The sequence below is a fragment of the Gordionus sp. m RMFG-2023 genome, chromosome 3 (assembly GCF_954871325.1).
Source record: "Gordionus sp. m RMFG-2023 chromosome 3, tfGorSpeb1-WG-v2, whole genome shotgun sequence".
NCBI classification, from domain to species: Eukaryota; Metazoa; Nematomorpha; class Gordioida; order Chordodea; family Parachordodidae; genus Gordionus; species Gordionus sp. m RMFG-2023.
Window position 1 is genome coordinate 19146255 of NC_088777.1, and position 23403 is coordinate 19169657.

At 26.2% G+C, this 23403-nt stretch overlaps 1 protein-coding gene across 2 annotated transcripts; it reads left to right on the forward strand.

Annotated features, from left to right (window-relative positions):
- The first annotated feature begins 228 nt into the window (after positions 1-228).
- On the forward strand, positions 229-10343 carry LOC135926497 (CUGBP Elav-like family member 5). Of its 2 annotated transcripts, XM_065462392.1 has the most exons (12): positions 229-290; positions 1648-2115; positions 4526-4608; positions 6730-6778; positions 7474-7599; positions 8162-8238; positions 8917-9261; positions 9305-9350; positions 9418-9660; positions 9785-9826; positions 9877-10020; positions 10177-10343. In XM_065462392.1, exons 2-12 carry the CDS (start codon positions 1665-1667, stop codon positions 10302-10304), a joined length of 1734 nt encoding a protein of 577 aa, XP_065318464.1. In that variant the 5' UTR covers positions 229-290; positions 1648-1664; the 3' UTR covers positions 10305-10343. The 2 variants fall into 2 exon arrangements, with proteins under 2 accessions (XP_065318464.1, XP_065318465.1); XM_065462393.1 differs by lacking the exon at positions 10177-10343 and having other exon boundaries at positions 9872-9959.
- The last annotated feature ends 13060 nt before the right edge of the window (positions 10344-23403 follow it).

A 23403-nucleotide genomic window follows, 5' to 3' on the forward strand; every position in this document is an offset into this window, starting at 1 on the left:
AAATCAATATAATTTATATTTAATCAAGATGTTTCATTATGCTTTCATTTTTTGTTACAAATTGCACCATATTTTTAAAATTCATTTTTTTAAATATTATCAATTTAATTTTTTTTATTTTAATAACCACTAAGAAAATATTGGTAAAAAAAAAGTGAATCGAGTTATCACAGTTTCTTTTATCGGTGACCTAAATGTTATATTTTCAAATTATAGAAATAAAAATAATATAACAATACATTCCTGTTAATCATTGAAATGTTTATATCTATCTGCCTATCCTAAATCAAGTTTAACATACTAATTTATCTTTGACTGACATATTATCGTTTGATTATGTAAAGAATTTGATCTAACTAACCACATCTTTGTTTAATTGAGCTAGAGTAAATTCATTCGCATTTAAAAAAAATCGAAATCTAATAACCAGTCTTTTATTATAATGACTACTTTGTAAAATTGCCTAAAACATGAAGTTAAAACTTTAATTGCATCAAGTCACAATATAGTCATTATTGTGTTTATAATATTTAAATCTACCTAAATATATTCGTTATTTTTTAAAAAAAATTATATATTTTTTAAGCAGATAATGAACCTATATATAGACCTATAATACTCTAAAAAAATTAAAATTTAATTTTCTAGATATATGTTGTTTATTTTTTTTCAAATATATATAAGAAAAGGACAAATGTTAATCAGCTATGTTTTAAAATATAACTATTCTATAATTTTTGCTAGTAATTTTATAACCAATTTATCACGTTTGCATACCGATAAAATTGAATTTGCTTAGTTTTTATATTTCTAGATTGATTCAAGTATTGTCTGACATCTCCAAATGTGTTTCTTATTTATCTATATCTAATTTAATTGAGAACTTTATTAATCTAAAAAAAGTATTATATGAATTATGATTTCTCAGGGTCTCATTAATACCAGTGTTAGTTTTTTCACATATAAGTTGAACCCCATGACCCTTGTAATTATATCGATGGAATTTATGAAAAAATCAAAACCATATTTAAAAATTCATAAAAACTATTATTTATTTCGTAAACTGTTTTTTTTTAAATTCAATAATTCATAACCATTCTGTTGAGGAATAAAAAAACAATTTTCTGCAATCGAAATATAATTAAATTTATCAAATTTTAAATATTTGATTTTGAATGATAGTATCATATTGTAGAGAGATGTAGATTTATTTAATTTTAGTTATATAATTTTTAAATATCATATTTTGATATTAAATTCTTGCTATCCTTAAATTATAAATAATCTACATTCTGTACTACACTTATATAGATATTTTAAATGACCCGGGTCTTGCGATTATAAAAATCGAAATTCTAATAATCAAAATTATAAATAGAATATTTCAACAACCTTTATTACTTAAAAACCAACTTTTATAAAAACTTTGCTCCACTGTAATAGGGGTTTATCTTTTTATGATTATTTTAAATATTTAAAGCTGCAAATTTACCTTATAAAAACACCTATTTTTTTAAAGTAATATTTAGCATTAATATTTGATCAATAAGTGTAATTTAATACAATGACTATAAAAATATTATAATATCAATAAGTATAATTTAGTATAATGATTATAAAAATATTATAATATCAATGAAATTATAGATTAGCACTGTACTTTAATGCTACATGATATAATGGAAGTTTTGTTTTCAGAAAATTCTGACGAGTGTGCCAATTTTCTCAATGCAATAGTTGATGACATGCCGACAACTTCAGAAAATTATCGCAATCTAGAAAATATAAATATAAACACTACAACACAAAACTTCTCATCAATTGATGTCCGATGCAATGAAACTTTTCAACAATCTATTTCCGAGAATGAATGTGATAACAAAAATTACAAAAGAAGAAAGCATTCCGAAAATGATTCCAATCCCAACACATATACCGATGAAGGAAGTTGTAATTTCTTGAAAAATAAAGTGGGTTACAACGATTCCATAAAAATGTTTGTTGGGCAGATACCGAAGAGTTACGAGAACGAAGACATCAAAGCAATGGTCGAAAATTATGGCGGAGTTCAGGAAATTCACATTCTCAGAGAAAAAGCTACCTCGCAAAGCAAAGGTAATAGCATAGAATTAAACATTCATAAGGAGGGATTTTAAAAATAATTGAATTAGAGGGTCATTAAATTAAAAAAAATAGATGTTTTTATCATATTTTGATGCTCTTATTTTGATATTAGCACAAAATTATAAATATGAATACAAAATTTGACTAACATCATAAATATAATAAAAGCCACCTGAACCCTCATGGCAAAAGAGCTCAAAAGGGTAAAGTGTCCTCAAATTTTTATATAAACAACAAAGGCAATAAGAGGCACAGTAAGATTACTTTGCGAGAGTGTATCTGCACTATGGAGTATTATTAAACTTCAGGCTAACATATACACAGGGTTGGGCAAATTTGCCAAAAATTATATTCGAATACAGATGCAAATATACTTTTTACAAAATATATATTTTTTTTATATAAGTGACAATAACATAAATTTCTAAAAATTATATAAATAAAGTTAGATATAAAGTAAATAGATAAAACTTTCAAATTATACATTTATTAAAAATAAAAACTCCGAAATTATAAGAATTAAAATAAGAATAAATTTTTAAAATTATGGTATAATACTGAAAACGCTAGCACATCTAAATCAGAGAAAATAATTAGCAAGCCGTAATCCTACATCAAAAATATCTTTTAGTCTCTAACCCCCCCCCCCCCCCCCTCCATTTTCGCGTGGGAACCTTGATAAAAATATGAATCGAGTATAAAATTAATAGATCCACGTTAATTTTTAATATTATTTAATTTTCGAACATTCTCATTTAGCTTAAGACCATTTGGTCCAGGTAAATTTTTAATATTATTTAATTTTCGAACAATTTGTCATTTAGCTTAAGACCATTTGGTTTTCATCATTTTTAGACAACTGCAGTGGTAGATATCAACATAATAATATATTAAATTTAAGATAATATCTTTTATATTTTTTATAATTATTTAACATATCAGTATTCTTTACGTCTATCGTCTTTCAAACAATTTAATACTTATATTTTATTTGCTTAGAGAATCATTTGAATTAAATAAGTTATTTTTTATATTTTCTTCATAGAAGAATTTAGTGTTTTTTTTTCTCATTAATACAATAGCTATAGGTTGATAAAAATCTTGAGTTACAAAATTTATCTTACATATAGGATCAAATTTCCCATAGTATAGCAATTAGTTTGACATTGAGTTTTATCAATGGCTCTAAGGACATTATTTTACATTACTCTTAGAGATACTCTATTTCAATTTCTTCTAATTTATAATCATTCATTTAAAGTGATTTGTTCATTTTTTAAATTTCAATAGACCATTTAAGCTATCGTACACCTATTCCATCCATAGTATACAACTAATTATTTATTTTAAACCCTTTGATAATCCTTTGCGATTTTGGGTCTACCACAGTATTCCATATTTTAGTATTTGGCATGATTGTTAGCTACAAGATTTAAGGTCTGAGATTAGTATTGTTAAATGTCTCGATTTGCTGATTTTCTTTAAGATTTTTTTTAGATGGCTAAAGGTTTGGACATCTATTAGCAAAATCTCGAGGCTTAAATATTTTTATGACTTGAGTTAGCCGTTTTTAAAACTCGGCTAAAATCGAGACGTTCAACACCAGTATATGCAATGAGTACATTGTTTGTGATGTGCCATGCATATAATAGATTATTCTTTTTATTCTTAAAAATAAACAAATGATTTAAAATTTTGTTGAACTTAAACTATAAGCTATAAATTTATAGTTTCTGAAGGATATAAGTAAAACAAAACCGATAAATAAAAAAAAATAATATCAATATGTACAACTAAAAACTCGGATTAAAAATTTAATTTAAATTTTAAATACTAAATATAATTTAAATTTTAAATACTAAATATAATTTAAATTTTAAATACTAAATATAATTTATGTTTTCAATAAATAATTATATTTATATATTAAATAATATAGAAAAACAATATTTAAATCTTTTAAAATTTATGTTGATTAGATTAAGATTCCAATATTTTTCAAATTTTGTATCTTAGATACAAAATACTTTACAAATTTTGTAGACACAAATATCCTAGATACTGCCCAACCTTGCATATATGGTTTAAACTGTTTATATGAAATAATGATTCCTTCTTCGCAATATTTTATTTTTAATATTAATTTAATTAAATTAGATGATTATATTTTATGAACTTTTAAAAATTGCGTTTATATAGCGAATCTTATTATCTATTTTGGAAAGCTTTTAATAAAACAATTTCCTACACTTAATCTAATTTAAAAAAAATTGGTATTCAAGTATCTACAAATGAATAAAAATACGGTATAATATATAATGTGATTTACAATAGTTAATAAATATATATTTTTTTATATATAGAATATTAATTTGATTTTGATATAACATATAAATAATAGGTTGCTGCTTCGTAACTTTTGAAAATAGGAGATCTGCCTTAGAGTTCCAGCTCGCATGGCACAATATTAAAAGCCTACCGGGAGTCAATCAATTTTTTTATTATAAATTTTTCCTATTCTATTTCTAAGCATCTTAATCATTTAGGCCGTGTCCTAGTTCAACTTATTGCTAAACAGGCGGCTATTTGACGGCTATAAACTAACCAAAATAGGGTGTCCTAGTTCAAAGTTATTTAGCCTAGGCTAAACAGCAATAAGTGCCAAAAATAAGTTTAACCGGGACACAGCCCTACAACTTTATAAGTATTATTTCACGTATCACGCCAATACCGCGAAACATTTTCCGCGAAATGCATCGCGAACGTAAATGTTGATTATCGCGAAAAAATATTATAGCGAATGCATTACCGATAATTCATTATCGCCAATGCATCATAGCGAATGCATTATCGCGAATGCATCATAGCGAATGCATTAGAAATTCATTACCGTGAAATTATCATCAAGAATGCTCTAGAGCGTATGTATTATCACGAATGCAATATATTTGACAAATGGTTGATATAATTAATATAACGTATTAAAATTCCTTGCTGCTAATCCTATTTTTTAAGGAGTTCATCATTAATATGTTTTTATTTTTTAAATACATCGGAAACCATAAATTTATTACCTTTTGGGAAGTTCCTGGCCGATAATATTTTTCCACCGGATCTCTATTTTTCGAAGGAAATTCTTTAGACTCTCAAATTATATTGTAACTCATTTAAGACCTTTTTCAAAAAACCAGAGAACCAGCCTAATTAACGTTTCTATATTTATTTAACGTAGCGTTTTTAAATTTTTATTTCTAAAGCACGTCATCTGCTATTTATGAAATTTCGTATTTTATTAAAATATATATGGAATTTAGTATCCTCAATTTTTTTTTAATAATTAGGTTAAGTCGTTTTTTAGAAAATTTGAATTACTAATATTTGACAAAAAATAACTTAAGACATTCATTTATTTTTATATATTTAAAAATGAGCTAGACGTATTCCCATTATGTTGATCTATAGCCGGGTGCTCGCCTTTTTTCAAATTTTTTTCATCTTTCTTTTTTTCCTTGTATAACACCTAACAATAAAGGCCAATTTGATTATTTCTTGTGAAATTAAGGGCTATATTTTACCAATTTTTCTTTCAAGTTTGTAAGATTCAAAAGGTTGTAGCCTATTGCTTGATAATTTTTCGGTATATGGAACCCATATTTTGAGGTCTCTTTAAATCTTGTTGAACTTTAGGAACATTCCACTTTTCCTAGAGAATTCAGGTAAACTTCATTAATCTATTTTATTGCGTTGAATCCTTTTTATATATTTGGAGTCAAAAAAATCAAAAGCCTTAGCTTTATTTAAAAAAAAATGTTTTTAGACCTGTCTAAAGGACGATAAATATAAAACTTTCATCAAACTACATTCCCGAATTGTAACTGATGTAATTCATTACGGATAATGCATTCGCGATCATTGTTCGCCATAATGCATTCTCTTTAATATTTTCGCGATAATGCATTTGCGATAATTCATTCGCTATAATGCATTCGCAATAATGCTTTTGCGGTAATACATTCGCGATAATTTATTCGCTGTAATGTATGCGCTATAATACATTCCCGATAACACTTTCGTGGTATTACATTCACGCTAATGCAATCGCTATAATATTTTCGCTGTATTATATTCTCAATAATGCATTCGCGATATTATATTAGAGGTAATGCATTCGCTATAATATATTTCGCGGTAATGCATTCACGATAATACATTTCGCGCTAAAATTTTGGCGGTATTGACATGCAACCATTATTCTAATAAGTTAACTAAGATTTATTTTAATTTTTCTGTTATTATAACTTTATGTGCAAGTTTGATTCTATTTTAAATCATATTTTAATTTATTTAGTTATTTAAATAATATTTAATCTTCAATTTTGGTTTAAATTTAACTAGCTTTTTTAAACCCACCACAATTAACCAAACTAAACAAAACCATAAATGTCTTCTCCATTCTCTTCTAATAAATATTTAACTTTGATTTGGTATTTATACAATACAATTATACAGAATAGATTAAGGCAAAGGTAACCAATTAAAGGAATATTTTTCTAAATTGTTACTGAATTAGAATTTATGTATTCATTATAAAAATATATTATTTAGATGAGGCATGCAGTACAAATAAAACCCGCGAACGAGTTATCCAAAAATGGTAAAAAAAATAAATAAATAATATTTCTATTTATAGTGTCAATTTTATTTATTATATCTATTTAAATATAGTCTATATAATACAGTCATAGATCTAAGAATTTAAGTCTTTTTAAAAAGTGGGCGCTAAAAAGTAAAATAATTAAAATAAAACCCATAAAGTTATTCCTGAACAATAAAATATATTGGTTTTAATTAATTTATTTAAAAATGAATTATGAAATTATTTAGGCAAAAGAAAAAGGGAGAGCAATTAAAACAAATTATAAATTGAAGTTAAAGTTTTTTAAGAGAAATGCAAAAATTAAATGAAATTTTTTTTACAAACTTTCAAATTAAAATACAGGCTTCGTGTTGTTAAACGGCTTGATTTGAATCGACTTAATAAATTGGCCAGAATTTTAGCCAAAATAATATTATGTAAGCCTGAAGATTTCGCTCTTAGGTGGTAGAAAGGTTTACATCTCTATTTGCCAAATCTCGAGGCTTGCATAATATTATTTTGGCTAAAATCTTAATTGGGTCGTTTTTAAAAATCGACCCAAACGGGACGTTTAACAACACTATACTGGTTATATAAATATTTCGTCAAAAAATTTTTTCTATTGATAAAAATGCTATACAGTAAACTCCTTTGAAAATAACATCACTAAAATTGAATTGTCATATTTCTTTGTAAATAAAACTTCAAACTAGATCGCAAATTATTCATCGGAAATCTGGATAAAAGTCTAGGGGAAGATGATGTAAAAAAATATTTTTCTGAATGCGGTGAAATTGAAGAGTGCATTATACTAAGAGGAGTCAATAATGACAGTAAAGGTATATGCAAAAATTTTAATTATTTTATTTTAATTTCCATCTTGCAAGAAACTAAAAATTATATCAGACATTTAATAATTTTTTTTACATTTAAACTATCATTAACAAGGCATTTTACTTTTTATTATAAAAATTAAACTTGTTAACTAATATATATATACATGCGTTATTTTTAAATAATCTTTGTATAACTATAGCTGGTCACTCTAAGTTTAACTTTATTAATTAAGGTCATATTTAAGATTTTATGATTACAATGTTGTGATGATTTAATGAAACTGACGATTAAATTAAAACCCATCCATATAAAATTATTTTCTTTGCAAAAATAATTAAAATATAGAAAAGCATTATTGAAAATTCTTTTATTATTCCTTTTGTTATTTTAATTATTTTTGCAAACAAAATAATTTTATATGGATGAGTTTTAATTTAATCGTCAATATGTTTCATTAAATCATCACAACACTGTAATTAGGAAAATGATATAATATATATGTCGCTTTTAATATTTACCGTTAATAAGTTTAGACTTAAATTATATTAATTTTCTAACATTAAGGATGCGCCTTTGTTATATACTCAAACAATAAAGAGGCAAATGCTGCCATCACTAAGTTTAACAGATCATTTCTAAAGGTAAATTATCATAAATAATAAAATTATATTCCTTCTTTTCTTAGAGATTTTCAAATGTTAATAAAAATTTGGTTCCCTAGAGCCCCCCCCCCCCCTACCAGTACTTCCTTTCTTTAAAAATGGATAGAATTTAGAAAAATAAGGTTCAATTTTTATATTGACTATAATTTCAAGAAAAAAGCATTTAAGTTGAAAAACCAAAATTATCTTAGAAAAAAATGTAACTCAGCCACCTGCGATAAAATGACCTCCAATAGAATTTATGGGGAAAAAATGGCCTTTAAAAAAATGCTGGCGACTCCTTTGTTTCTATTTTATTTAAAACTACTCCTTTATATTTTATAACTATATATTTATAGTTTTAATTTCCTTTTGTAATAACAACCAAAGGCTCAATTTCTTAAACGTTAGAACGCTCTGACCCTAGCTAAGAGAACCCCGAACTTTTTAAAATAAATATTAAAATTTCCATGAAGTGACAACTTAAGGGGAGGGCAAAAGAGGGTTACGGGATAAGTAGAGGCAGGAGATAGTTATATAAAACATTCTGTAAAATTTCAAGTAGAAGAGAGACCTGCCTAAAAAAGCCAAGATATGAAGGGGGTCACATCTTAGGTTTTAGTGTATAAGATTATAAAATATTCATTTTTATTATCAATTTTATATTTATAATTATAGTCTACGCAACTACCTCTACTAGTTAAATTGGCTGACAGTAAGCATGCCAAAGAACTCAAGCGCATAAAGAGAAATATATCACCTGTAGGAAGATCAACCATTTACAACGATAATAAAAATTTGGAATTTTTGAGTGATAAACTAACTAAAAATAGTGAAAAAAATTATTTACAACCTTCTAGAATATATGGACCTTATGCCTCCCATATAAATGCAATAAATTTACTTAAGCCCAGTACTGATTTTCACACGAATATATCCAATGCTATATTGCATGATAAAAGTAATCTTTTTTGCCTAGATTCTGAGAAATATAAAATTGGAGAGGATTACCATATCAATAAGGTAAAAAAAACATATTTATACTATTAAAATTTGTATTTAAAAGCTTTTAGATTTATTGAAAATTCCTGAAACACGAACATATCATCAAAGTAAAATTTATATGTATCATATATTTAATGAAATATATTAAAAAATTATTTTTTGTTTACTTGTTAGATGACTTAATAGACATTGTAAAAGATCTAATATTGGGTAAAGATAGGATGTTAAATGATCGTTTTTATCATAGCAGCCGCAATAGCTCGCAGAATGATTTAAAAAATTTATTGATAAGAAAACTTTTAAATTCAATTATCGGTCCTGAGGAGCAGGTAAGAAAATCATATGGGACTAATATTGATGATTTATTTGAAATCATCTCTAGGAAATTTGACAATCATAACGAACAACATCCATCAAGTTATGATAATTATGATTATATTATTTTTTTAATAAAATAAATAAAATATTTATAATAAATCATTTATATTTTATATTTTGTTTGAATAAAAGTCTCATACGAATTATATTATATCATATATAGAATTATCAGATAATATATCTCGCCAAAACAGACAAACTGAAGGTTTAGTAACATATTATGAAAATGAATTTTTAAATAAATTTCAAGTGTAGGCCCAGAAGGCGCGAACTTATTTATATATCATTTACCATCGGAAGTAAATGATAATGACCTCACCAAAATGTTTGAAAGATATGGGAACGTTCTTTCTGCCAAAGTGTTTATAGATAAAAGAACAATGCTTAGTAAATGTTTTGGTAAGTTTAATGATTGTAAAAATATTTTATAATTGGAGAATATAATATTGTGTAAATAATTTTAATAATGATTAAATTTTTGTTTTAATGTGTTCAAGTTGAATCATTATTTGTTACTGTTTTAAATGCTAATGTCTTATTTATTATCAAATTTAGGATTTGTCAGTTTTACCAATGTCATTTCTGCCAAGGAAGCCATTAAACACATGAATGGTAGACGTTTAGGAAAAAAAAATTTAAAAGTCGAACATAAAATATCAAATTATAGCAACTCGTACAAATGAAATTTATTCATGTTTACGTCCATTAATTAATAATTATAAATTGCATGTCTTAGACAAAATAATATTCGTGTAGATATTCCCATCTTTTTTATAAAATTATTTTTAAAAACATGGAAAGTATATGGTTAAATAAAATCTCTTAACCGTATATATAATATATGTTACTACCTAAATGTTTATCCGTATCCAAGATCATGAATTAGTTTATTAAATATATTACAATTTTATCTATAATATACAAAAAACTATTAAATAATTCTACTAAAAATTGATTAGAAAAAATATTTATATAATGAATAACAAAGACCACTATTATATTTCCAAGGCCGTGTAGGTTAACAGAGAAGATTGTAAAGTTAGCAAACATCTTATAATGTATACAATTATATTGAAAACCTTTATTTGCTAAAATCGAATAAACAAATATGTAAATAAGATTTAAAAAAAGATAAAGTAAATATATTATATTGAAAAAATACTTAATTATTCAAATGTGAAAAAATAGATTGGTTTGAAGGATAGCATTTGCAATATTTTTGAAGAAAATAATTCGCTCAATCGATTCATTTTATTGATTCTCCTAAAATTCTAGCAAAGAATAATAATCAAGGCTAAGGTATTTATTGAAAATTATGGCAGCAGCTTCGGCAAAAAATATCTACAGTTGAAGGCTGTAAAAAAACGTGTCTGTATTAAAGCAGGGGAATAATCCATTTTTTTAAAATATAAATTAGTTAAGAAATAATACAATATCTGTGTATTTTATTGTTTATCTTATATACATTTGTCATTAGAGGGAAATAAAATTATTTTTTCTATTGTTTCAAATAGTTCAATCTTAAAATAAGAGATATCGATATGCCATAGGATCGTTTATTATTAATGTTATAGAAGTTGGTTGGCTTTTTAAGATATACTAAATTTCTAACCTGGATAATAAGAAAAAGAAGAATATAACTTTGAAATGATGAGAGATAACAAAAGTTAATAGACATAGGAAATATTATAATATGAAATGTGGGCAAATGAAGTAGTGTATTCTGTTACAGTAAAAGCCAGATATAGTACATTGATACCAAATTTTTAGGCAATATCGAATCCCAAATCTATATAACCGATACTAACAAAGTATTGGTCACTACCACCGATACCCAATAACGATACTAAAAAAAATAAAAATAATGTATTATAATTGTTTGAAAAAGCAAAGATAAATTCATGAGTGTTATCATATTTTATTAATTATTTATAATAAATTTATGATGTGTATACTAAATTAAAAGAAACAGGGAATTTTTATTAACAGCACCTTAAAAATTTTTATATGATTTTGTTATTAAACTAATTTTTGTTTTATGAAGGTTGAATAATCATTTTTGAGTATCGGCCACTGGTATCGTTTAAAATTTGAAGTATCAACCAATATCAATACAAACCGATACCAAGTATCGATGCATCTTTTGAAAACAGACCAGGTTGTAAATATAAATGGGAAGCAAATTATGTATTTAGAAAGAAATATCCAAATTAAAATAGGAACATCCAATATATAATGAGGTATGTATATGATTGATACGAAAACTTGCAAAGAATTGAGTGGCAATATATACAAGCTCTCAGGGCGTGCTACCACTTAGATCCTCATCCGTCTGTTTAGCCATCTATATTGCTTCCTCTAAACAGCCTAAAAAGAAAGAGGCGATTATAATATTCCATGCCTATGTTTTATTTGTACCGAGAAAGTGTATATATATATAACAAATAATATTTATTTAAACCAAAATAGAGTATAATAGCTCAAACGATAAGCGTAGGCTAAACAGGATAAGTTTCAAAAAATAAACCAAGCGTTGACACTACCTTAAGGCGAATATTTTAATATAAATTTCTGACTATCTTTTATTGAAAATATACAGATTTATTTTTAATTTTTTAAAATAAAATCATCATCCATCAACCTTTCTATCTTATTATATACCAAAGATTTTTTATTATGATTTTTTTCCATAATTTTTTCTACTACATAACATTCTTTTGAGTGTTGAAAATGAAGCTTTCACAATATGATGTTGAAATTTATTGTTGCTGCTTATGTTACCTCTAACAGAATCTGATTTAATAGTTCTTTACCTTTTTGTCATTTTCAAAATGATATCGTGAATAAGCAGATTAGAATAAGGATTAAGTAATAAATTCAAGTATGCCATATTTAAATAATTGGTAAATGACTAAATTAGTTTATATTAATGATATGAGCATAATTGATGTAATATTAAGGATAATTTATGTAAGATTTATATATTTTACATCACTATCACTTTTAAATGTTTAAAATGGTAAAAGGGCAAAATCTGCAAACTTGTGGGGACAAATTTTAAGGGGTCGAGAAGTTGAATAAAAATCTAAAACAGAATACGTTTAAATAAATGAGTGGTCCGGTATGAAAATATTGTGTAAACAATGTACAATTAAATCGTGTACCAATTTTAAGTGTTAGGGAGAATAAAAATTGAGGATATAAAGAAAGACAATAATTAGTGAGTAATCAAAGGGAATGCATTCTAGATTGCTGGTAAAAGAGTCTAAGAGCCAATTTCAGGGATAATTTTATACTAATCCACTAGTGATTTAGTTACATATCATGTTTGGTGAGAAAACTTGAATTAAGGTAAAAAAGATTCGAAAGAATATTAGATAAGCTAGAATGATATTATATAATGGTTTAAGATTGATTATTTATTTAAAAATTCATATAATAATTTCTCTACGGGGGATAATCATTGGATTGCTAATCGCCAATGAGAAAAATTTTTGAAGAACCTTTTTGAAGAGATTTCTCAATTGGAGAAGTCGATGGCCAATTACTAAAAATATTTATTTGTAAATGTTCCGAATAGGTATTCAAGACACCGTGATTAGGGAGTGTCAGCAGGGGTGAGTGCCCTGAACCGTCAAATTTATTGAAATTTTATGATTTTTTTTGGAAATAACCTCCTTTCAATTCCAACTCTTTATATCATAATATTAATCTAAACTAATTAGTAATTAATATTAAAATAGGTATTTCAATTTTATTTGCAAGAAAATCCATTCTAATAACAAATAACTTGCAGGCGCGTAGCCAGCGAGTTCCTCCCCGAAGTAAATTTATAAATGGTTTTCATGAATAGTGAATTGAAAAATATTATATTTCAAATAGGTTACATTCTATTTTAAATTTTAGCAAAAAACTAAAATTAATTTAAAACATTGGTGAATACAGAATAATTTATAAAATATTCTCTTTAATTTATTTCTACTAATAAGGAACTAGAAAGTATATTTTGAATGTCCTTGGATAAATATTAGAATGGCTTATCAGATATTTCACCTGAAGCAGATACATTATTAGATTCAATATGGCAGCCGATTTTTTTTTGCATTGAAATGTGTTAATAAACAATATTTTTCAAAAAAATGATTAGATTTGGCTGAAGCTATAAGAATGTTATTATATTACCACTTAAAAAAACTAAGAGATAATATCGACCATCTCAAGTGATTTATTGTGATTGTTGAAGAGAAAACGAAATTACATGATTCTGAAATTCGCATGCTAAGCTTTCCCATAAAATAAATGGTTAATTCTAACGTGAACTTATATGATGATTACTATAAGATGATAGTTGGTATATTTTGAAATCACTGAACGATTTGTGATTCATCAAATATCTCTATCCAAATTAAAAATACAATTACTTATATATCCTTCTGAGGATATATTAAATCTTGATATTGAAAAAATTAAATATCTTACTACATTTTATTAAGAGGATATATCGGAAGGTCTATTAATTTCAGAATTTAAATCTTCTTATGAAGAAAGATTAATAATGTATATAATCCAAGAAATGCAATGGAATTTTTGCATACATTAAAATATATTTGTTAGATGTTTTTATACTAAAAAGACAAGTATAATTGTGTTTAAAAATTTTAAAGTTTAAACATGAAAAATGGATAATAATATATGGAAGTTAAAACTTTATTTTAATATTTAGGAAAGTTTCAGATTGATATGTAAAATGTAAGGCTTAAATATATATTATGACTATATTAGTAATATTACCCCCATTGGGGTTAGTAGAATCGGGGCTTGTTGGTGCAATCAATCAATTAATTTTTATAATATTATTATGGTACTCAAATATATAAAATTCCAAATAGGAAAATTTTCACCATAAAGGATTATGAAGAAGCAATAAAAATCAAAAAAAGAAACATCTATTACAGGTTAAAATATAAAATTTTATAAATTTAATATATAAATTGATTATTATATAAATTTTTCGATGTAATTTTTTTTAATATAATATTAGACATAACTAAATATCTTGCAAACTAAAATCTTCATATATATATATATTTATATATCTATAGTAATTGATAATATAATTTGATTCAAATTATTACATTTAAATATATAAGAATTATTATCAGGATATTTATTTTGGCCTGGTAATAAGATTCAATTAATGTTATATATTTAAATATAAAGTTAGATAAATTTTGAGTGAATTTATTATTTATTTTATTAGGTATACCTAAAATTTTTAAAACATTATAAATATATAAAAGGCCAAGATAATAAACAAAATATTTGATGATCTGGAGGAAAATAAAATGGTTGAATCTAATTTAATGAAGTAAATTTATGGCTTACCTGTTAAAGGTATTAAAGATATTATGGCCAGATATTTACCTCATCCCCATTCAAGAAGCAGCTTTTAATAAAACAGCAGAATAAAAAATAAAAAAAAACATTGTTAAAATATTAATAAAAGATGTTTGTATTATATGCAAACAGGACTATAAAATTTTCATAATTTTGAAGATTGGTTTCAATGCAATGCAGAGTATGGTTGGGCGCATGGATCCTGTGCCAAAAAAAGATTACTATTTTATTTGTTATAATTGTAGGAATATTATACAAATAAAGCATATATAAAAATCTGAAGAAATTTTTTGTGTCTCATAGGAAGCCTAATAAACCACTTGATATCCCCATTGATGATCCGACTAACCATGGGTTTGGGGCTACTAGGTTCAAAACACTTTTACTAAAATATTTTTGGAGAAAAAATTATTATTTTAAAATATAACAGTGTATATTTTATAGGTAAGTGTTTAATAAGGTATTTATTATTATTTTACAAGATCTTATACGATCATTATTTTCGGAGCTATGATGATTTTTGATAAAAATTGCGCCGACTGGCTCAGGTTTCCTCTATCATAACTAATTCTTTTAGTTCTGTTCAATTTTCTAAATTAGATTATAAATTTCAAACATTCACAAAGAACCAAATTAATATATAAATATGATGTGAATGATTAATGATTAATCAAAATATAAAACAAATTTTTAAATAATAGGATTTTTTATTTGTTATTTGTCTAGGCGTCTCTCGATCGAATAATGAACTGATCCAATTAATTTTTTAAAAAAATTGAAAATTACAAAAAGTGAAAAAAAATGGCATTGAATTTAATACAATCAATGATTTTAAAAAGAATTAAAATTTATCTTATAAAGAATAATATTATAAAGTATTATTTGCCATTATTAGTGCTGTAAAATAAAGTAAAAAAAAAGTAACGTCGTTATCTTTTTTGAATGAAAGGAACCCCCATTCGTTATCTACTTCAAGAGGTAACGAGTAACGTTAACGCGTTTCTTTTTTTTTGAGTGACTGTAACGCAAAAAGTTACTCGTTACTTTAAATTTTTTCTTAAAAAATATTTAAAAAGGTAAAACATATTTTATTGTTCAATAAAATTACCTTTATTTATTTTTTAATATAAATAATTTAATCCGAATTTTTTAATTCATATCAACCTCCATTCCTTTTTTTAAATTCTAATTAATATTCAATCAAAATTCAAAGTAAATATTAATAATATTAATATTCTATTTATTAATTTATTTTAAGAATATTATGTCCATAGTACTTCTTCAGGAGAAGATAAATTAACACTTCCCTGGCCCCAATTCGAAGCAACATCAATAAAGAAAATTAAGGGTACAAAGTCTAAAATTATGTCCTAACACAAATATTTCAACCTCAATGTCCAGCAGTTCAAACTTAAAAAAGCATATGAAGGTAAAAAGTGAATTAATATATTATTATTTTAAACATTACTTTAATAATAGAATATTAAATCATGGGTATGATAAAATAACCATTAAAAGAAGTATTCTTTTATAATATTTTGAAAAGTTTAATCATGAAATTAAAATATAAGCAATTAAAATACTATAGTATAGTGCTAGGAACCAACATTAAAAACCCAAGATTAATAAAATATTGGTATTGGTTCAAAATATTATATTCGGTATAAACAATATCTTCTATTTCTTGTAGCTTCAAAATGTTAATAAATTTAAAGAAGTGATTTTAAAAAACTTTTTTTAAAAAAATATATATTATGAATAAAACTATGAAGCTATTGTTTTAGAGAACTGAACCTAGATATTTTTCCTGATTTCTTTTTAAATGATAATTCTGAATTCTAAAAAAGATAAGAAATTGAAAAATATTTTGCAATCATAGTTTCAATTTTTAAGATTTCCTTAACAATAAGCTTAGCTAGGGATTAAAAAATGCAATTAAATTTTTAAAAGATTTATCTTGAATTATTAAAAAAGTTAAGTCATTTTTAATAAAAAATTCAGGAATTAATAGTATTTTAATTAAAAAATTATAGACTGTATATTTCTCAAAAATGGAAGAGATTATTGAACATTTGAATAGTAATAAAAAAAATTGAAGCCAATCATCTACATCAAAGATAAAAATAGCGCAATCAGCTGTTGTTGAATTAATTTTTAATTTTGTAATTGAAGAATTACAACCATTTTCAATTGTAGAAATCACTGCATTTATTAATATTATCAAAAAATAGCAGCCAAATAATATGATGTCTAGGCCTACCTTCGTATTAAAAATTAACAAAGCATATGACATCATGGCAAAAAAACACACATTTGTTTATCTAGCAAAAATACTCTCTGAAATTTTTACCACATATAAGGTACAAAATAAAGTGACTAAATGCATTACCGAAATTGCTAGAAATTATATAAAAGCTTTCAAGTAAAAAAAATTATATAATATATTTATTAAAAATTTATTAGAATATATGAACAAGGAGAGGAATCGGATGATGAAATGGTTCGTCTGCCATTATTTTATCTATTTGAAAATCAAAATACTAATGATAGATAGTATTGTATACTTACCTAAGCATCATTCCTGTTCAGCACACACTTTAAATCTTATTGCAAGTATTACACTGAAAAGGCACTCAACGATGTCCATTATAAAACCATTTCAAAAATTACATTTTCTAAATATAAACTATTGTGGAATAAACATGGGCAATCTTCAAACTGTGCAGCCATTTTTAAGGAAAATATGAGAAGACATTTGATTAAACCGGTTATAACAAGATGGAACTCTTTTTATAACTCGGTGAAAATAATAGATAGTCTTATTAAGGAGAATTTCCAAAAATTTGACGAATCCTGTGATAATTCTGAATTACAGAGATTTTCAGATAACGACAAGTCGTTCATGGATGAATATTGTATGGTTATTAAGAAATATGATATGCATATATATGATTTTATAGGTTATGGAACCGATTGCTACGGCTCTTTCAATTTGGGATATCTCATTCCCACGATAACTATTATAATATAAAACTAAAAAAAATGGTTTAAATAATTTCATAAGCCGCTTATTTATTCAATCCTGGAAGGCGTATATAAAAGGTGTAGAGTTCAAATATCACTTACAAGCTATATTTTGATTATCTTTAATTTTCAATAGATTTAAACACATCTATAAAGATAAATAAATACTATCCGCAGAATTCTGATAAAGATAATAAAAAAAATTTGATAAGGAAATGAATGAAGATCCTTGTGAAGATGTTCTATTAAGCTTTTTTAAAAATAAAGATAATTCTTTAAATATTTTTAATAATTTCCCGAATTAAAAATTTATTTATAAAATATAATACAACTCTCCCATCCTCTGCGCCAATTGAAATTGTAGCACGGCGAAAGGTGTCTTGAGCACTAAACGCTTTGTCTGATCATAATTTTGAAAATCAATTTGTTAAAAATAAAATTCTTACAAAAAGATTTTATCTTATATATAATATATTATTGTATAATTTTATTAATATAACTAATATATATATGAAATTGAAAATTTTTTTATAAAAAGATTTTATCTTATTATATATTCTTTTTGTATAGTTTTATTTATCTTATATATTTCAGGAAAAAAATAAATATTTTTTTGTATATAATATTTAATTTTTAAGTAACGTTTTGAATAGTCAAACGCGCGTTCCTATTTTAAAAAGGTAACGAGTAATGGTAACGCGTTTTTTTTGTAATAACGTTTACAGCACTAGCCATTATATTTAGCTATACTGTATTTATGATAATTTTTTTAATTGTGCGATATGGGAAGAGAGGGCAAATTTGATTCAGGTGCTGAAATAAAGAAAGAGGAAAAAGAGGTCGAATTTAGTAATTCACTAAAAGGGTAGAAGTTTAATCATTGAAAATATATCTCAAATTTTCGCTAAAATTATTTTCCTCCGGGTTTCTAGACTAAAATAAGATTTTAGTTTGCCAAAAAGATGCGTTCCACATTGAAACAGGAACCAGATATCTTTAAGTGAATCGTAGGTGATATATTTTCCCAGTAATTGGAATCGTTGCTTATAATCTATAATGGGATTCTAGAGATACTCTAGTTTAAAGGTATGGGGTTCGATCGAGTTACAGGGTAACCAATGCTCCTGCTTTGGTGTTCCAACCAAGGCGCAACTTGTAAAATTGTTCTTGCATTTATATAAATCTATCGAATCATTTTATTTATTCATTCAATTAGAATTCATTTTAAATTAAGAATAAACAAAAAAGGGTAAAATATCATAAATCTTTCCATAAAGTAAATATAGAAGGGTGTTCATACAAAGGTAATCTTTTCTCAATTTGAATAGAACACTTAAAATTTATGTTAGGGTTTTAAAAAATATATTGAATTATTAAATTTTTAATATAAGATACAAACCTAGTAGCATTACAAAAATAATAAAACCCATAATATTTGAATTTTACAACAAATTTTAAAAATAAAATGCGTAATTAACAGGCGCGTACGCAGGAATTTGGTCTGGGGGGGGGATAATAAAATTTTTAAAGAAATATTATTGTTAATTAAAAATACTAAGCATTAGGACTAATAACTTTTCTAATACACAATTTTAAATTAATGTGAATTATAAAAAAATTATATATAAACCAGCATTGAAAAACTATAAAATAAATGTGAATTATAAAATATAAAGTGAATATAACCACGATATGAATCACTTGACCCAAAATTGAAATTTGAATTTTTTGAGCCTTTAAAATATATAAAGTATAAAAAATTTAAATGTTGGAAATATAAATTAATACACAAAAAGTTTCTTAGGAATAATTGTATTTTGTATGTTTTGAGCTAATTTTTCAATTATCTATCCTTGCTCGGCGTTAAATGCCTATGAATATTCAAAAGATCCAAATAATTCAATCTACTTTCAGAAGGTGTATTTCATAGGTATGTTTTTCAGAGACTTTAATTTTTTTTAAACATACCCGGGCCGGGCTCGAAATTTTTTTTAAAAAAACACCCGGGTTGGGCCTGAAAATTTTTTTAAAAAAAATAACCGGGCCGAACTGTATATTTTAAAATTTGAAATCTCCATTATTAGCTATAAAGATCAAAAATAAATATAAGTAATTTTAAAAAAATTTGGACCGAGCCTGAAAATTAAAAAAAAAAAATCTGGACCGTGCCCTGCAATTGGTACCTCTGCATGGCTCTGTTATTCTTCTTAAAAAAGAGAATGTTCTCTCATTAGTTTACTAATGGGAAGAGTTGCTAATATATATATAACCATTTTAATACATTGGGAATATAATCTAAAATGTGTTTGAAATAATGCAACGCACCCATAGCATTTTTTGGGACTGTATCAACCATAGTTAATGTTTTAATCATAGTTATTCAGCTAATAAGGCATCATAAGATATTTTAACATCTTCATGATAAAAATCTAACAAATATATATTTTTTTTCTATCACGATCTGAAAAAGGTTGGAAAGACTTTTGTGAGAGTAATATCTGCGGATTTGTAAGTGCTGCATAATGAATTAATTAATTTATTTGGGTTATAAATGCATCTGTATCTAAGATATACTCTTCTACTGATCCTATATTAATGTTTTAACTATGAGCTTACCTTGCTGCAAGTCGAGGGAGACAAATATTAAACACGTATAGCTCTGCTTTTGACTTAACAATAACATATAAAATATGAAATTCTTCATTAACATTAGCCCTAATTTTCTTGAATTTTAATAAAATGCTCTCCGCTATTCTCATCTTCTTAATCAAGTCAATTTCATGTTTTTGAAATGTAATACATAAAATAGTTGTATAATTAAATAATAAATTCTAATGAGAAAAAAAATTTGGAATAGGTATTGAATCCAATAATTTTTTTGCTTCTGAGGAAATATTTCTTTCAAGCCATTGTGATATCTCAGTAGCATTAATAATCGGTTCTTCTAACTCCATAAAAGCTGTTACTGGTGGAGACTCGATCTCGTTGGACAAGCTTGCAATTTCTTTCTCCCAGTTGGACAAGGAGTTTCAGAGATAATTATTATTTGACTAGAAATTTAGATAAATATTACGCCACTAAAATTTGAAAATAATAGGTAAATTACGCCAAGGAAAACTTGAAATCGAAATTAATTGATAAATAACTTAGTAGATGAATGTGATAAATTTTTTTTTTTTCTCTTTAGCTTTCACCTTTTCTGGTGGTAAGCTCCTTCAACATCTCTCTCCACTTTATGTTATTCGTACAATCTCTTTTATCTATTTTATACTTCTTTATATTGGCTCTAACTTTATGGCCCCATTGAAGTTTTGGCCTTCCTCTTTTACGTTTGCCCATCACTTCCAATCTTTCAACTTTATTTCCTATGTAGTTCATAGGCCTTCTCATTGTGTGCCCATACCACCTAAGTCTGTTTACCATTAACTTAGTCTTAATGGGCATTACCTTTAAACTCTTTAGTATTCTTGTACTGCGCACCTTATCCTTTCTTGTTACCCCAGCAATCATCCTCAGCATTCTCATCTCCATAGTTTGTAGACTTCTCTCGTCTGATTCTTTGGTTGGCCATGTTTCCGAACTATATAGAATAGTTGGTTGTACTATGGAACTGTAAATTTTTCCCTTTGATTTGTGTGGGATTCTTTTGTCAAATAGCACTCCAGATAAAGATCTCCACTTTAACCACCCTTGATTAATCTTATTCTTTATCTCTTTTTCTATTGTGCCGTTTGTTTGTATAGTGGAGCCCAAATATTTGCAGCTTTCAATTGCGGATATCTGCCAATCATTTATATCAATACTCTCCGTTTCATCTCCTCCTATCACCATATACTCCGTCTTTTCTCTATTTACTTTTAATCCGTGCGTTTCTAGGATATTTATCCAATTCACTAACCTTTCTTTCATTTCATCCTTGGATTCGGCAAGTATCACAATATCATCTGCAAATATCATATTCCACGGGACTGTTTGAGGTATAGACTGTGCTAATACATCTATTACTGTAATGAAGAGAAGTGGGCTGAGAGCCGACCCTTGATGAACTCCTTCGGCTATTGTGAAGCCTGCTGAAGTACCTGTTGTGCTACGGACCATTGTTGTATGTCCCATATACATATCCTCTATTATTCTTATATATTTTTCGGGAACTTTTTTGTGGCGTAGCGCCCACCAGATAAGTTTTCTTGGGATTCTATCGAAGGCCTTTTCTAGATCGAGAAAGACCATGTGTAGCTTTTTGTTCTTTTCCCTGTATTTTTCACTCATTTGCCTAATTGCATGGATAGCATCGGTTGTTGATCTTCCAGGCATAAAGCCAAACTGTGTCTCTCCTATTTCGATTATATCTCTTAATCTTTTTTCTATTATTTTTTCGTATAGTTTTAGACAGTGTGACATTAGTTTTATGCCCCTGTAATTTTGACAATTGTGTGGATCCCCTTTATTTTTGAAGATAGGAACTAGATAGCTCTGCCTCCATTTTTGGGGGACCTCTTCATTTCCAAGTATTTTATTGTACAGATTTGTGAGGAGATGTATTCCATCATCTCCTAGTGCTTTAAGGCTTTCTGGAATATCGTCTGGACCCCTAGCTTTGTTGTTTTTCATATGCTTGAGGCATGTGATTATTTCTTGTTCTGTTATAGGTTGTACAAGGTTTTGACAAGGGGAGTGTTCGTCGAGATGCAATATGTGGGAATTAAAGTTGAGAAGCTCCTGAAAATATTCTTTCCATCTATTCATTATTTCTTTTTCCTTTATTATCAATTTCCCATCTTTATTTTTGATTACTTTCGGAGCTCCGTTTATATCCCTAGAGTTCTTTTCTCGCTGTTTGGCTAATCTGTATATTTTATTTTGCCCTTCTTTGGTATGTAGATCTTCGTACATGTCATCGTATGCCATAGATTTGGCCCTAGCCACCGCCTTTGTAGCTAATCTCTTGGATTTTTTGTATCTTGACTTGTCATCTGCATTTTTGGATTAAAGGGCTTTTTTCTCCTGTATAGTGGTTTGTACCTCTTGATTCCACCACCATAGTTCTTTGTGTGATTTGTTGCCTCCTATTGTCAAGCCTAGCGTCGATTTTGCAGTGTCTATTAATCTGGATGAAAGGTCTGTCCATATTTTTTCACTGACTTGTGAGCAATTTATTGTTTCAATGTTTGCATTGATTGCAAAGGCATCAAATTTCAGTACGTGCTCTCCTTCATCATTTCTTTCTCCGTATCCAAAACCACCATAATGCCTTTTGTAGCTATCTCTTGCTTTCCCCACATGCGCATTTAAGTCACCACCAATTATGACTAGGTCATCCATAGGGATTTCCATTACAGCTTCATCAAGGATAGCTCTAAA